The sequence below is a fragment of the Phacochoerus africanus genome, chromosome 8, assembly GCF_016906955.1.
Source record: "Phacochoerus africanus isolate WHEZ1 chromosome 8, ROS_Pafr_v1, whole genome shotgun sequence".
NCBI classification, from domain to species: domain Eukaryota; kingdom Metazoa; phylum Chordata; class Mammalia; order Artiodactyla; family Suidae; genus Phacochoerus; species Phacochoerus africanus.
This window is the reverse complement of record NC_062551.1, coordinates 48,616,153-48,629,295: the sequence shown is the minus strand read 5'-3', so window position 1 is coordinate 48,629,295 and position 13,143 is coordinate 48,616,153. Positions and strand designations below refer to the sequence as shown.

At 53.7% G+C, this 13,143-nt stretch overlaps 1 protein-coding gene across 5 annotated transcripts in view; it reads left to right on the top strand.

Moving 5' to 3' along the window:
- The window catches only part of AKT2 (AKT serine/threonine kinase 2), a 61,355-nt gene that overhangs the window by 24,881 nt on the left and 23,331 nt on the right, over positions 1-13,143 (top strand). For 3 of the 5 annotated variants that reach the window (XM_047793996.1, XM_047793993.1, XM_047793994.1), the window contains exon 2: positions 7,277-7,406. In XM_047793996.1, the coding sequence (XP_047649952.1) occupies positions 7,361-7,406 (46 nt within the window). In that variant the 5' untranslated portion in view covers positions 7,277-7,360. Of the gene's footprint in view, positions 1-2,611; positions 2,722-6,506; positions 6,623-7,276; positions 7,407-13,143 lie in introns of those variants that run through there. The other 2 variants (XM_047793995.1, XM_047793998.1) reach the window with 2 other exon arrangements.

The following is a 13,143-nucleotide window of genomic DNA, read 5'->3' as shown; positions in this document are numbered from 1 at the left end:
TGACACTTCACGTATACCGTGGGCCTCTGGTGGAAGATCCCATTCCCTGAAAGATCTGCTGATGGTCGTATGACGCTCTTCTGAAAAGGGTGCTGTAGGTGAGGTTTATTCGGGGATTGGGAGGTGTGTGTCAGTCTCAGCGATGTCAGCCTGTGAAAAGAGAAGTGGATCAGAATTGAGGTGACGTGGTGCGTATGTGCTTCAGAAAGGGGACGGGGCTGTTCTGTTGTTGTGCTGATGGGCAGCATTGGCCCATCGGGGTGGATTCTGTCTGGTGGGTGGACCCTCACTGCGGCCGGGTGCTGTGCTTGGTTCTCCCCACACAGGAGCCTGTGACGGAGGCACTGCTCTCATCCCCGTGGCACGGAGGAGGGAACTGAGACTTAGGGAGGCCAGAAAGTCCAGGGGCAGGGACCTGAATCCAGGTCTGCTCAACTCCACAGACGCTCCCTGTCAAATGATGGGTTCCTGTTGTCTTTGAATTTCTCTCCTTAGCACGTCCTCTGCTGGGAGCTGTAGGTCAAGTGCGGATTACAGGGCAGGTGACAGAGGCTCCTGTGGGTCCTGAGGTGTCAGGAAGGAGCCCCCCACCCCACTGTCTGCAGCTCCAGGAGACGCAGATCCTTTGCCTCCCCCCCTGCCTCCTCTGTCCCATCTGTGCTGTCTGGCGTAGAAAACAGGTCAGGGAGAGGGGGCGAGAGGAAAAGGAGTTGACAAGTGGCAAGGAAAGGAATTTAACTTATTTCGAGCCTATTCTGGGCACAGGGCTTCACTCTTGCATTCACTTCGCAAATGTTTATAAAGCGCGCGCTGTGGACCCAGCACCGTGCAAGGTTTTGAGGATGGAGCAGGCCAGAGCCCCTGCCCTTGCCATGCTCACATCACAGTGCAGAGGGGTGACAGCAAACTGGGAAACAAGGAAGTGTATCCGGTTGCGTTGGCCATGCTATAAATAAGCATCTCTGGAGACAAGTAGAGGATGAGGGAGGTCAGGTAGGTGCCCTCTGGACCACGGAGGGTAGGGAGGCTTCCCCAAGAAAGATTGTGAGCAGAGGCTGTAGAAAGTGGGGCGGGGCCCCACAGCTGCTTGGAGAAGAGCGTTCTGTTGGGCAGCATGTGCCAGGGCCCTGAGGTAGGGGTGTTGCTGTGTTGAAGGCACCAGTGCCAAGGAGTGTGTTTGGAGAAGTGAAGCAGGGTTGACGCAGCCCTCACGGGGTCCCGGGGCTCCTATAAGGACTTGGGCTTCTTTTACTGTGGGTGACATGGGGGCATGAGAGGGTTTAGCAGAGGGGGTGTGCTCTGACTCAGGTGGCCTCAGACTGGGGAGGGGCGAAGACAGAAGCACTAGAGCGCTGGCTGCATAACCCCTCTGAGGTGGGGGAACCACAACAGCCCTGATTTTACAGGTGAGGAAGGAGGTTTGGAAGGACCCTTTCTAGGAGCCAGTCTGTCCCCAGGGCTGGCCGCCGGGCTGAGGCAGTCCTCTGAGGGCCTCACTCCCCTTGGCCCTGCGTCATCCTGCAAATCACCTCTAATGGATGTGACCCCAGCAATGTGAGATGAAGCTCCTGAAGGAGCTACGGTTTGGAAACCACTGAGAGGAGACGGGCCAGTGGAAATAACTTAGTAGAGTGAGTGAGACATGCAATTGAACGAGTCAGTGATACCCACGTCCTTAGCAGCTGTTTAGAGAATCAGGAGTTCCCTGATGGCCTAGGCCTTAAGGACTCAGCATTGTCACTGCTGTGGCTTCAGTTCCAGCTAGCTCGAAAACTTCCGCATGCCACAAGCATGGCCAAAATCAGTCAGTTGCGTCCTGCCGGTATGGTCACAGGCCCCCTTCTCAGCCCCTCTTCGGTCACTTCCCCTCACCCTGACCAGCTGACCCCTGCCTGTGATTTCCATTCCCATTCAGCTTTCTTGTGTAAACATTCTCACCAAGACTCCAGCCCCCCTTCTCCCCACCCCCCAGGGGGGATCATTGTACAAATGGGAGCAGAAGGCACAAAAGGGTGTCACTTGGCTGCAGCCACACAGCTGAGAAACAGCAGAACCTGGGGTTGAAATTCGGAACCTCTGGACCCCAGATTATTCATTGGTGCCTGGCCTTGAAGTGGAAATCTAGGCAAGCCAGCCTTTGGTTTGGGGGGAGCCCTGGAGCCAGGAGGCCGGGTTTCAGCTTCCCTGTATCTTTTTAACTCCCAAATGCAGGTTCTTTTTTATTGTTATTTTGTCATAAGATACACAAAACAATGCTTTTTAAGCCCTCACCCAGGGCATATGGAGGTTCCCAGGCTAAGGGTCAAATCAGAGCCACAGCCACTCAGGATCTGAGCCGCATCTGCAACCTACACTGCAGCTCACGGTAACACCAGGTCCTTAACCCACTGAGTGAGGCCAGTCCTCATGGATAATAGTTGGGTTTGTTAACCTTGAGCCATGAAAGGAACTCCCTGTTCAGTGTGTTTTATACTGTACAGTGTAACAGGTGACTGTAAAGCTGGGACATTAGAACATTATTAGCTCCCAGAACCACCCCACCCCCCCGTTACTCCCAAATGTAATGACTGTCCTGACTTTTGGATGTTCGCATTTTTGATTTTCTGCACAGTTTAACTAGTGAAAAACAAATTGTGTCCCGTTGCCTGTTCTGAACTTGCTGTCCATGGACTCCTACTGGATGCGTGATTGTGCTTCTGGCTTCTTTCACTCCGTGTAAGGGTAGGTAGCAGTGGTTCAGGCCTTTTTCTTACTGAGCGGCGTTGTCATGTATGAGTTTACCTTGGTTTGTTCATTCTCCTGTTGGGGGACACCTGGTCTGGTTCCAGTTTTGAGGTTACTGTGAGTGTTGCTGTTGTGAACATTCTAGCATATGTCTTTTGCTCAACAAATAGGCTCATTTCGTTGTGGGTGTGGTGGAATTGCTGGGTCATAGGTTAGGCACAGGCTGAGTTTTAATTCTTATTGCCAAACAATTTTTCATAGTGGTCGAACCATTTTATTTTATTTTATTTTAGTCTTCTTAGGGCTGCACCTGTGGTATACGGAGACTCCCAGGCTAGAGGTCGAATCAGAGCTGTAGCTGTTGGCGTATACCACAGCCACAGCAATGCCAGAGCCGAGCCATGTCCGCGACCTATACTGCAGCTCACAGCAACACCGGATCCTTCACCCACTGAGTGAGGCCAGGGATTGAACTGCATCCTCATGGATACTAGTCAGATTTGTTTCTACTGAGCCATGACGGGAACTCTGATGAGCCATTTTATACTCCCACCAGTAATGATTCCTTTACCACCTTTTTTTTTTTTTTTTTTGGCTGCACCCATGGCTTGTGGAAATTGCCAGGCCAAGGATCAAACCTGTGCCACAGCAGTGACAATGATGGATCCTTACCCACTAGGCCACCGGGAACTCTTACCTTTACCTTCTTGACTGCATTTGTCAGTTTTTTAAATTTTAGCCATCCTAGTGGATGGTTTCAGGTTTTTGTTTTTACTGCTGCACCTGTGGCATATGGAGGGTCCCAGGCTAGGGGTCAGTTGGAGCTGCAGCTGCAGGCCTACACCACAGCCACACAGGATCTGAGCTGCGTCTGTGACCTATGCTGTAGCTTGCCGCAACGCTGCATCTTTAACCCACTGAACAAGGCCAGGGATCAAACCTTCATCCTCCTGAGCCACGACAGGAACTCTTTGGGTGGTTTCAATTTGCATTTCCCTGATGCTAATGAAACTTTCTTCGTTCCTTGGTTGTGTGGTTGTCCTTTCCTATAAGATGCTCTCATTCTTTTTACCTTGCTTCCCAGGTGGCTCACCTCTAGCCCACTGCTTTATCTCCTGCTCGGACCCTCAGCCAGTTGAAGCCAAACACCCTAGGGAGCAGCGGGTGGGGCTGGGGCCCTGCAGGCCCTCCCTGCTGTGGGGTGTGCTGCCCACGAGGCAGCCAGGCAGGCCCCTGTGCTGACGCCCGAGGCAGGTCTGGGTGTCCTCCCTTGGCAGCTCCCCAGGGAGCGGGCCATCTTCTTGGCTGTGGTGATGGTGTTTCATCACTGCAAGACTGCGTCACAGACACCTCGGCCGAGGCGCCACCCTTGCTGGGAGGACAGGCAGGATCCAGGCAAATGCAGGTCATCTTCCAGTTCCTCCCCCTGCCCTCGCCCAAGCTGCCGCTGGCTTTTTAGTCACTAAAATGAGAATGTAAAAAGTGGCTCTGGTGTGCCCAACAGCAGCCAGGGCCTCCCACTCCTCAGCTGGGAGATCCAAGGTTAATGCCTCCCCTCTCTCAGGCCCTGCCCTCCCCCGGGCATGGTCACGGCCCTCTGGTGGGGCAGTGGGGGGTGTTTAGGAGAGACTGTGGGAGCACGGGTGCACTCAAGGCCGCCCAGCTGGCATTGGCTCTCGCACTCTGCAGCCCTGACCGCTCTTGGCCCACACCTGGCTGCCTTTACTTGTCTCTCTCTCTCTGACCATGGGAGCCACGTGTTTGGGTGTTTGCTGGGGGCCAGGCAGTGGGCCGAGCCTCTGCTGACCGCCCTGGTGCTCCTGAGTCACAGAGGCTTGCGGGAGGAGAGAGGAGGGGTGGGGAGGGGCGGGGAGAGCCGAGATTGGTCGCAGGCCCCTGGCCTTCCCTTCCACATCCACCCTTCCTCGGGCCTCGGAGTTCTCCATCCCAGCCCTGTTTGAGAACCCATCCCCTTTCTGACCCGAGCTTGTACCAGGGGGAAGCGTGGTGGCGGCCTCTGTGTTGGAGAGGAAGTCCTTGGTTCCCTGACTCCCCACCTTCTGCCTCCAGACCCTAAGCCTTCCCCCTGCCCACCATGGCCAGTGCCTTACCCTGGAGCCCTGCTGGCCCGGGCGGCTCACCACACTCCCCAGTCTCCTTCCCAAGCTTCTTCAGGGGCTTTGCACTTGCTGTTCCCCTGCCTGAAATTCGTTCCCTGCATGTCGGCCCTCCTGGTTAATTCAGGTGTGGGCTCACATGTCCCCCGTGCTGTGTGGCCAACATGGCACCTGTTCCCTCTCGGCCTGCCCCCTGCTTTATTTTACTTCACCACTTGACATTGTGCCTGTGTGTTGTCTACCTTCCTCACCGGAATGTGAGCTTCCTGAACGTGGGGGCTGTTTCTTAGTGACACTCTGTCTCTGGCACCCAGGACAGAGTCTGGAGCTTTGGACGTACTCAGGAAAAAAGATTGATGACCTGAATAAGCTTGGGACTGTTTCCGTGGCTGTGTCTGGTCCTGGGCTGGGAGTCTGTGGAGGGCACTTGGGTTCTTTCATTGTTCACTCAGCAGAGAGCCAGGCACTGGGCTGGTGCCCTGAATGAGAGCGTTGACCAGAGGGGCACCCAGTGCAGCCTCTGAAGTCAGGAGGGCACCCCGGAGGAGGCACGGGTTCAGCCAAGACCTTAAGGAGGAGGGAGAGCTCACAGAGGGCACTGGGGATGGAGGCCAGAGAGAAGGGGCCGAGTGACAGAAGCCTGGCAGAGAGTGAGGGTGAGGGAGGAGGGGTCATTAGCCTCTTGGCTTAAGGGCTTTCTAGGTGCCTCTCGGCTTATACGGGGCATTCTCATGGTGGAATGGGTGGTGGTCTGTGTTCTGAACACACTGGGGAGCCGTGGGAAGGTTTTGAACAGAGTGGGACAGGGTTGGATTTGGATGGAGTATAGGAGTTGGGAGCAGAGGCTGGGAGCCCAGGGAGGAAGCCAGGGAGGGGAGGGAGGTAGGGAGGGAGGGGCGGTCAGGAAGCCGGGTCGATGGACTGCCGGGCTGAGCAGGGCGGCCGGAGTGCAGCTCAGCAGTGGCCAGGGCCTGAGGAGCCTGGGGTCCCAAGTTAAGGAAGCCAGGGGTCGGATTAGAGGGTTCCTCTAGCTGCTGAATGGGAGACAGATTGGAGGGTGGGAGGCCAGGGAGGAGGTGGGGCAAGGCCTCGAGAGGATGGAGCTGGCCCTGAGCCACCTTGAAGGGAGGCTGGGATGGAGACCCTGGTCTCGTTAGAGATAGAAGCGCAGACTGGTGGGATTTTTAGGAGCGAAGGTCTGCTGGTCACTAGGTGTGAGCTCCTGGAGTACCTGCCGGGGAGGGAGCCCCTTTTGGGCCCTGTCTTTGCAGCTCCGAGTTTGGAACGTGATTTCTCACTGTGCTGTTTACTTCCCTGTCACTGTCCGTCTTGTCTTCCTCCGGCGTCCTCCCACTTACCTCCCTTCCTCTGCCCAGGGCCTGGGCAGCCTGCCACCGTCACATGCAGTAGTGTGTCCGGCCCGCCAGGTCCCCTGGGGCACGAGAGAAAGCTGATGCCCACGGTGTCCCCAGAACCAGCTGCTGCTTCTCTGGGGGCCACCGTAGCTCCTGACCTGCTGTCCGCAAATAGCCCCAGGCCAGGAGAGGCGAAAGGCGCCTTGGACTCCATGGCCCCTGTCCAGGCCTGTGGCTCCAGGTAGGGGCCCAGCTGGTGGCTGCCTGCCCCCCTTCTCCCCTCCGCCCGGGAACCTGAGACGAAGCAGCGGCCTTGGCGTCCGTCAGTCTGTCGGCTGCTGGTCCCTGAGGACAGAAGCAGAGGTCTTGGGGAAGGGACCAGGGCCTTGGTTGAGCCCCCAGGACTGTCTCCTGAACCCCAGATAAGTGTGTGGATTGCTTTCTTGTTCAAGATTCGGAGCGCCAAGATCTTTTTTTTTCTCTTTCCTGTTATCTGGTGGGGACAAAGAGGGAACTGAGGCTGAGGGAGCGACACGAGGTGGCCTGGTGCAGTACTTGGTTTGCTAAAGGTGGCAGGTTGATGACTCCGTGGTTTGGAGAGGAGTGTGTGTGTGTGTGCACGCGCGTGCATGTGTATTTGGGGATGGCAGGCAGATGCTGGTGGCTTTGAGCACTCCCTCAGGTGCTCAGGGCTGTCTAATTCATCCCAGGTGACCTCAGCACTGGGGCATGGGAGTGACGCAGGGGGTGGAGCTGCTCGGCCCAGCCAGGAGTGGGGGTTCATGGGGGGCTGCCTCTGCTCAGCATAGGTGTCCTGAGTGCAGGGCCAGGCTAGGGAGCTCTGCTTCTCCCAGAGTAGGGCTCTGAGGGCAGGTTGTGTCCCTCCCCCCAGGATTGGGGTCCCTGGGGATGAGGCCCTCTCTCCCCCTCAGTCTGGGCCCGGGGGGCAGGTCTCCCTACCCTCCCTGGCTCCAGCAGGTCAGAGCAGCCAGAGGGGCCTGGGAGGCAGGCTGTGCTGGGCGGCGGGGCCGGGGCGAATCCCCCTCCCACGCTGACGGACTCCTCTCTCTTGTCTTGCAGACTGTGCTCTGTCCACCACGCCTCCTGCATGTCCTGCTGCCCTGAGCTGTCCCGAGCTAGGTGACAGCGTGTCACGCTGCCACCATGAATGAGGTGTCTGTCATCAAAGAAGGCTGGCTCCACAAGCGTGGTAAGGGGCTGCTTGTGCCCAGAGGATTGCGTGTCTCCCCCGCCACCTGCCCCAGGCCACAGCTCCTGACAAGCCTGTTTCATGGAATCTTTGAGGGAGGTCTGGGCAGCGGAGCTGTGACGATGCTTGGGCCTGAGTGTCCAGGTCTAGCTGGACCCCCTGCATGAGCCCCCCAGCCAGGCCTTGAGTTCTGCTCATGCATCAGAGGTCCTGTCAACTCTCAGGAACAGAGGGTTGGCCAGAGTGGCTGGAGAGCGGGGAAATCCCTTCACTGAAGTAACACAGCCTGATGCTCTTCAGCCTTTATTCAATCAGCAGATACTCGTGGAGTGTGTAGGAGGCCAGCTTGGCCATCCCAGGCTCTGGGGACATGGTGGTGCCACCATGGAGTTTGCAGTCCATTGGGTGCTGGGGACAGACAGTAAACAGATAAACAGATCCATGCTGTCAGGTGGTGGTAAGTGCTGTTGTGAAAAGGAGCTCTGAGGGAAACAGGCTGGAGAAAGACGGGGTTCAAGGGACGCAGCTCTGAGGAGGGGACAGTGGACCGAGGCCTGGCAGTGAGGGAGTGTGCCATGCAGATAGCTGGGCAAGGGTGTCCCAGGGAATGGGACAGCAAGCACAAAGGTGGGATGTGCCTGCGACGGAGAGTTGGCCAGAGGGGCCGGAGCAGAATGAGTGGGGGAGAGCTGGAGGAGGCCGGCGGAGTGGTGAGACGGCCTCGGACCCTGGCGCCTAGGACGCCGTGAAGCTGATCTCCTTGTGCCGGTGGGCAGCAGGGAACGAAGTCAGGGAAGAGACTAAGAGACCCTTAGACTCCAGGTGGGCCCGTCTCAGAACCGCTGCGTGCAGAGGCAGCTGGGAAGAAGCCTGCGCATGGTCGGCCTGTGCAGGCGCCGCCGGGGAGTGGAGGAGGCAGACTGTCCGGGCTTCCGTGGACCCTCCCTGGGGAGGGGGGTGCCAGGCCTGGGGGTAGCCGTGCTTCGTGTGCTTTCATTCACTCAGCATACATTTATGGAGCCACTCCTGTGTTCTAGGCACTGGTCTAGGCCCTGGGGATACAGAGGCGAACCAGGAGGGTAAAAGTCCTCCACCTCCTATGGATTTTTTTTTTTTTTTCATTTTTAAACATTTATTGATGAGCAGTCAATGTGTACATACCCCGTTCATGTCTTACCTTAGGTAGGGAGGGCGGCTGGCACCCAAGTAGACCACTGTGTGGCATGTGGTGAGGCCATGGGGGTGGGGGGGGGGTGAGCCGGGGAGGGGGTCTGATCTTAAGCGGAGGGTTCAGGGAGGGCCTCCCTGAGGGGGTGTCGGAATAAAGATCTGAAGGAAGCAAGGGCATGAGCCCCACAGTTAGCCAGGGGTAGGGCGAAGGGACAGCTGTGAGTCTGTAGAGGGGATTGGGCCAGGCCTATTTGGAGGGGGCCAGGAGGCTGATGGGCTTGGCCCTGTAGGAACTGGGAGAAGTGCCCGCCCATCCTGCCCTGTCCCAGCCCCCTGACACGGAGCGGTGATGAGGGGCGGAGGCGGCTCCCCCGGCTGGGCCTCCCCATCAGCAGCGGAGACCCATTTCCAGGCAGGGTGGCATTCGAGACACTTAGGCCTACCTGCCCAGATAGGGCCCTGAGTTTGGGGCTGTTAGAGCTTTCTGAACCTTGGCAGATGTCAAGGTTCTGCCACTTCCTCTCTGTGTGACTGGGTAAGCTCTGTCACCTCTCTGACTTTTGGTTTCACATCTGTAAAACGGGCTAACAGCTCAGGCCTCTGAGACTGTCAGCTTCCCAGGGGCAGGAGTTTTTACCTGGCTTGTTCACTGAGATATCCCCAGTGCCCTAGAAAAGTGCTTGGCGTGCAGTAGGCACTCAGTAATGTTGAATGAATGATTGGGATTGTGTGTGTGTGTGTGTGTGTGTGTGTCTGTGTGTGTGTCTGTGTGTGTCTGTGTGTGTCTGTGTGTGTGTGAGGCCCCCTCCCAGGCCTTCAGTGTTTCCTTTCACCTACTTACTGGGGGGAGGCAGATGAGCTGCTGAGAAGGCCACCTGCCCTGGCACCATATATACTGGTCTCCCCAGTGCCTGTCATTCTGAGTGGCAGCTCACAGAGGTGGGCAAGACAAGGTGGGCCCTTTAGTTGTCTGTAAACCTGCGCTACCCCACCCCTCTGCTGGTGGTTAAAATAACAGCAGCTCTGGTTTACTGTGTGCCTGCTCTGTGCCAGGCCTAGGGCTCTGCTTTAGGCAGGCCTAGTTTTGTTCCTTTTCTTTCTTTCTTTCTTTCTTTTTTTTTTTTTTTTTTTTGCTGCACCCAAGGCATGTGGGAGTTCCTGGGCCAGAGATCAAACCCACACTACGGAAGTGACAATGCCAGACTCTTAATCCACTGTGCCATAAAGAATTCCACCTTTTTTTGTCCCCCCCATTTCTATCCCTATCTTGTGAGGTAGGCACTGTCTTGCAGACCAGGAAGCCGAAGCTCAGCAGGAAGACTGACTTGCCCAAAGTTTCAGCAAGGAGGTGGCAGGGTGGAGGTTCATGCTTGGGCCCATGAACTCCTGAGCCAGCACCTGGCTCACATGCTGCCTCTCACTCAGCATAGTCCACGCAAGGAATGGGTCCTTCATGCCATGTTCGAGTCCCCTTTCCAACACAGCCTCAGCACACCCTCTGCCAGACTCTGGCGGGCCAGGCCCTGTCTGTCAGTTAAGAGGCAGGCAGCTCAGTGATCAAGAACATGGGCTCGGGACAAAGCGAACCTGCTTTCTAGGCCTGACTTCCCCAGTTAACAGCTGTGAGCCTCAGGCAGGTGTGGGCCCTCTCTGCCTCAGTTTCCTCGTCTGTAAGGTGGCATTTTTGTGAGGGTGTTTTTGCCAAAAAGTTTCTTTTTTTTCATTCCTGTTTTATGGCCAAACAATATTCCATTGTATGTTTACGCGTATGTGGTACCACAGGTCAGTGCCTGGATTGTAAGCTCACCCCAAAACCTGCGTCCAGTTCAAAAAATAGAATAAGTAGGTCCCAGGAGTTTCCCAATGGCCTAGTGGTTAAGGATAGGCATTGTCACCCCTGTGGCGAGGGTTCCATCCCTGGCTGGGAACTTCCACATGCATGTGTGGTCCAAAAGAAGAAAAAAGAAGTCAATCCCCAGACGCCCCTCTGCCTCTCCCAAGCAGTAACCACTCTCCTGTCCTGACCTCCCCTGTATAGGTGAATTCTTCTGGTTTTATTTTTCTTTTAAAAATTGAGGTAAAAATGTACATAACACAAAATTAACTGTTTAGGAGTTCCCGTTGTGGCTCAGTGATAACAAAGCCAAGTAGTATCCATGAGGACTCGGCTTTGCTCAGTGATTTAAAGGATCTGGTGGTGCCATGACCTATGGTGTAGGTCGCAGTCGAAGCTCTGATTCCACCCCTAGTCTGGGGACCTTCCATATGCTGTGGGTGCATCCCTAAAAACGCAGGAAAAAAAAAAAGTTTAACTGTTTTAAAGTGTACAATTCAATGGCCTTTAGTACCTTCACAGTATTGTGTAACCACTACCTCTGTCTAGTTCCAAAACATTTTCATCAGCCGAAAAGGAAACCCTGGACTTGATAAGTAATCAGTTCTCAGTCCACCTCCTCCCAGCCCCTGGCAGCCACCAGTTTGTCTTCTGTCTTTTTTTTTCTCAATCCCTTTTGTTTTTTTTTTGTCGAACTCTTGGCATATGAAGGTTCCCAGGCTAGAGGTTGAATCGGAGCTACATCTGCCAGCCTACGCCAGAGCCACAGCAATGCCAGATCCAAGCCGCGTCTGCGACCTACACCACAGCTCACGGCAATACCGGATCCTTAACCCACTGAGCAAGGCCAGGGATCGAACCTGCAACCTCATGGTTCCTAGTCAGATTTGTTTCCGCTGCACCACAATGGGAACTCCTGTTTTCATCTTTATGGATTTACTTATTTTGGCCATTTCGTATAAAAGAATTATAGAACATGGTGGCCTCTTGTGTCTGGTTTCTTTCACTTATTAGCATAATGTTTTTGATGTTTATCTGTGCTGTGGTGTGTATTGGTACTTCATTCCTTTTTTATGGCTCAACAGTATTCCATTGTATGAATATACTATATTTTGTTTATGTATGTGTCCATTGGGCATTTGAATGATGTCTGCCTTTTGGCTGTTGTGAATAGTACGCTATGAACATTTGTGTACAAATGTTTTGAGTATTTGTTTTGTTTTTGTTTTTTGCTTTTTTTTTTCAGGGCTGCACCCGCGGCATATAGAAGTTCCCAGGCTAGAGGTCTAAATGGAGCTGTAGCCGCTGGCCTACACCACAGCTACAGCAATGCGGGATCTGAGCTGCCTCTGCAACCTACGCCATAGCTCACGGCAGCACCAGCTCCTTAACCCACTGAGTGAGGCCAGGGATCAAACCCGCAACCTCATGGTTCCTTGTCAGATTCGTTTCAACTGCACCACTATGGGAACTCCTTGAGTATTTGTTTTCAGTTTTTGGGGGTTATACACCTAGAAGTGGAATTGCTGGGCCGTGTGTTCTATATTTATAATCTACTATATCCTATATAATTAGATAATATATATATCATTTATGATCTGTGCCATACATTCTATATGTACACTCTACAATGTTTTCTGTATTTAACTTTTTGAGGAACTTTCACAGTTACCCCATTTGACCTTCCCACCAGCAATGCACAGGGTTTCAATTTCTCCACATCTTCACCCACACCTGTTCGTTTAGAGTTTTTTTTCTCTTTTTTTTCTACAGCTGCACCTGTGGCATATGGAAGTTCTCAGGCTAAGGGTCAAATCGGAGCTGTAGCTGCTGGCCACAGCCACAATCACGGCAACACCAGATTCTTTTAAACCACTTCACTGGGCCAGGGACTGAACCTGTGCCACCATGAGAATGCTGAGTCCTTAACCTGCTATGCCACAGTGGGAACTCCCAGTGCAGAGCTATAGCTGCCAGCCTGCACCACAGCCACAGCAATGCCAGATCTGAGCCACTTGTGTCTACAACCTACACTACAGCTCATGTCAACTCTGGATCCTTAACCCACTGAGTGAGGCCAGGGATTGAACCTACGTCCTCATGGATACTAGTCAGGCTCATTAATGCTGAGCCACAACGGGAACTCCCCATCTTCTATTTTCTTGATAGCATCCTTTGCACAGAAGTTTTTCATTCAGTGAGTCCTCTTTATTTTTTTCTTTTGTTGCTTGCACTTTTGGTGTCAAATCTAAGAATTTGTTGCCAAATCCAAGGTCACGAAGATTTACTCCAGTATATTCTTCCAAGAGCTTTATAATTTTAGCTCTTATATTTAGGTAGATCCATTTGAGTTAATATTTTTATGTGGTAGGCAGAGCTTCTGTGCCTGCCCACTAGCATCTCTCACACGTGTCCTATCTTAATAAATCTATTTCTTGCCTAAAAAAATAAATAAATAAATAAATTTGTGTGGTATATGGTGTGAGGTAGGGATCCAACTCTGTTCTTTTGCATATGGATATCCAGTTGTCCCAGCACCATTTGTCGAAGAGGCTAGTCCTCCCACATGGAATGGCCTTGGTACTTTTGCTGAAAACCAATAGATCATAGGTGTGTAGGTTTAGTTGTTGACTCTCAGATCTAGTCCATTGGTGTCTATATGTGTCCTTATACCACACTGATTTGATTATTGTGGCTTTGTAGTAAGTTTTGAAATCAGGAAGTATGAGTCTT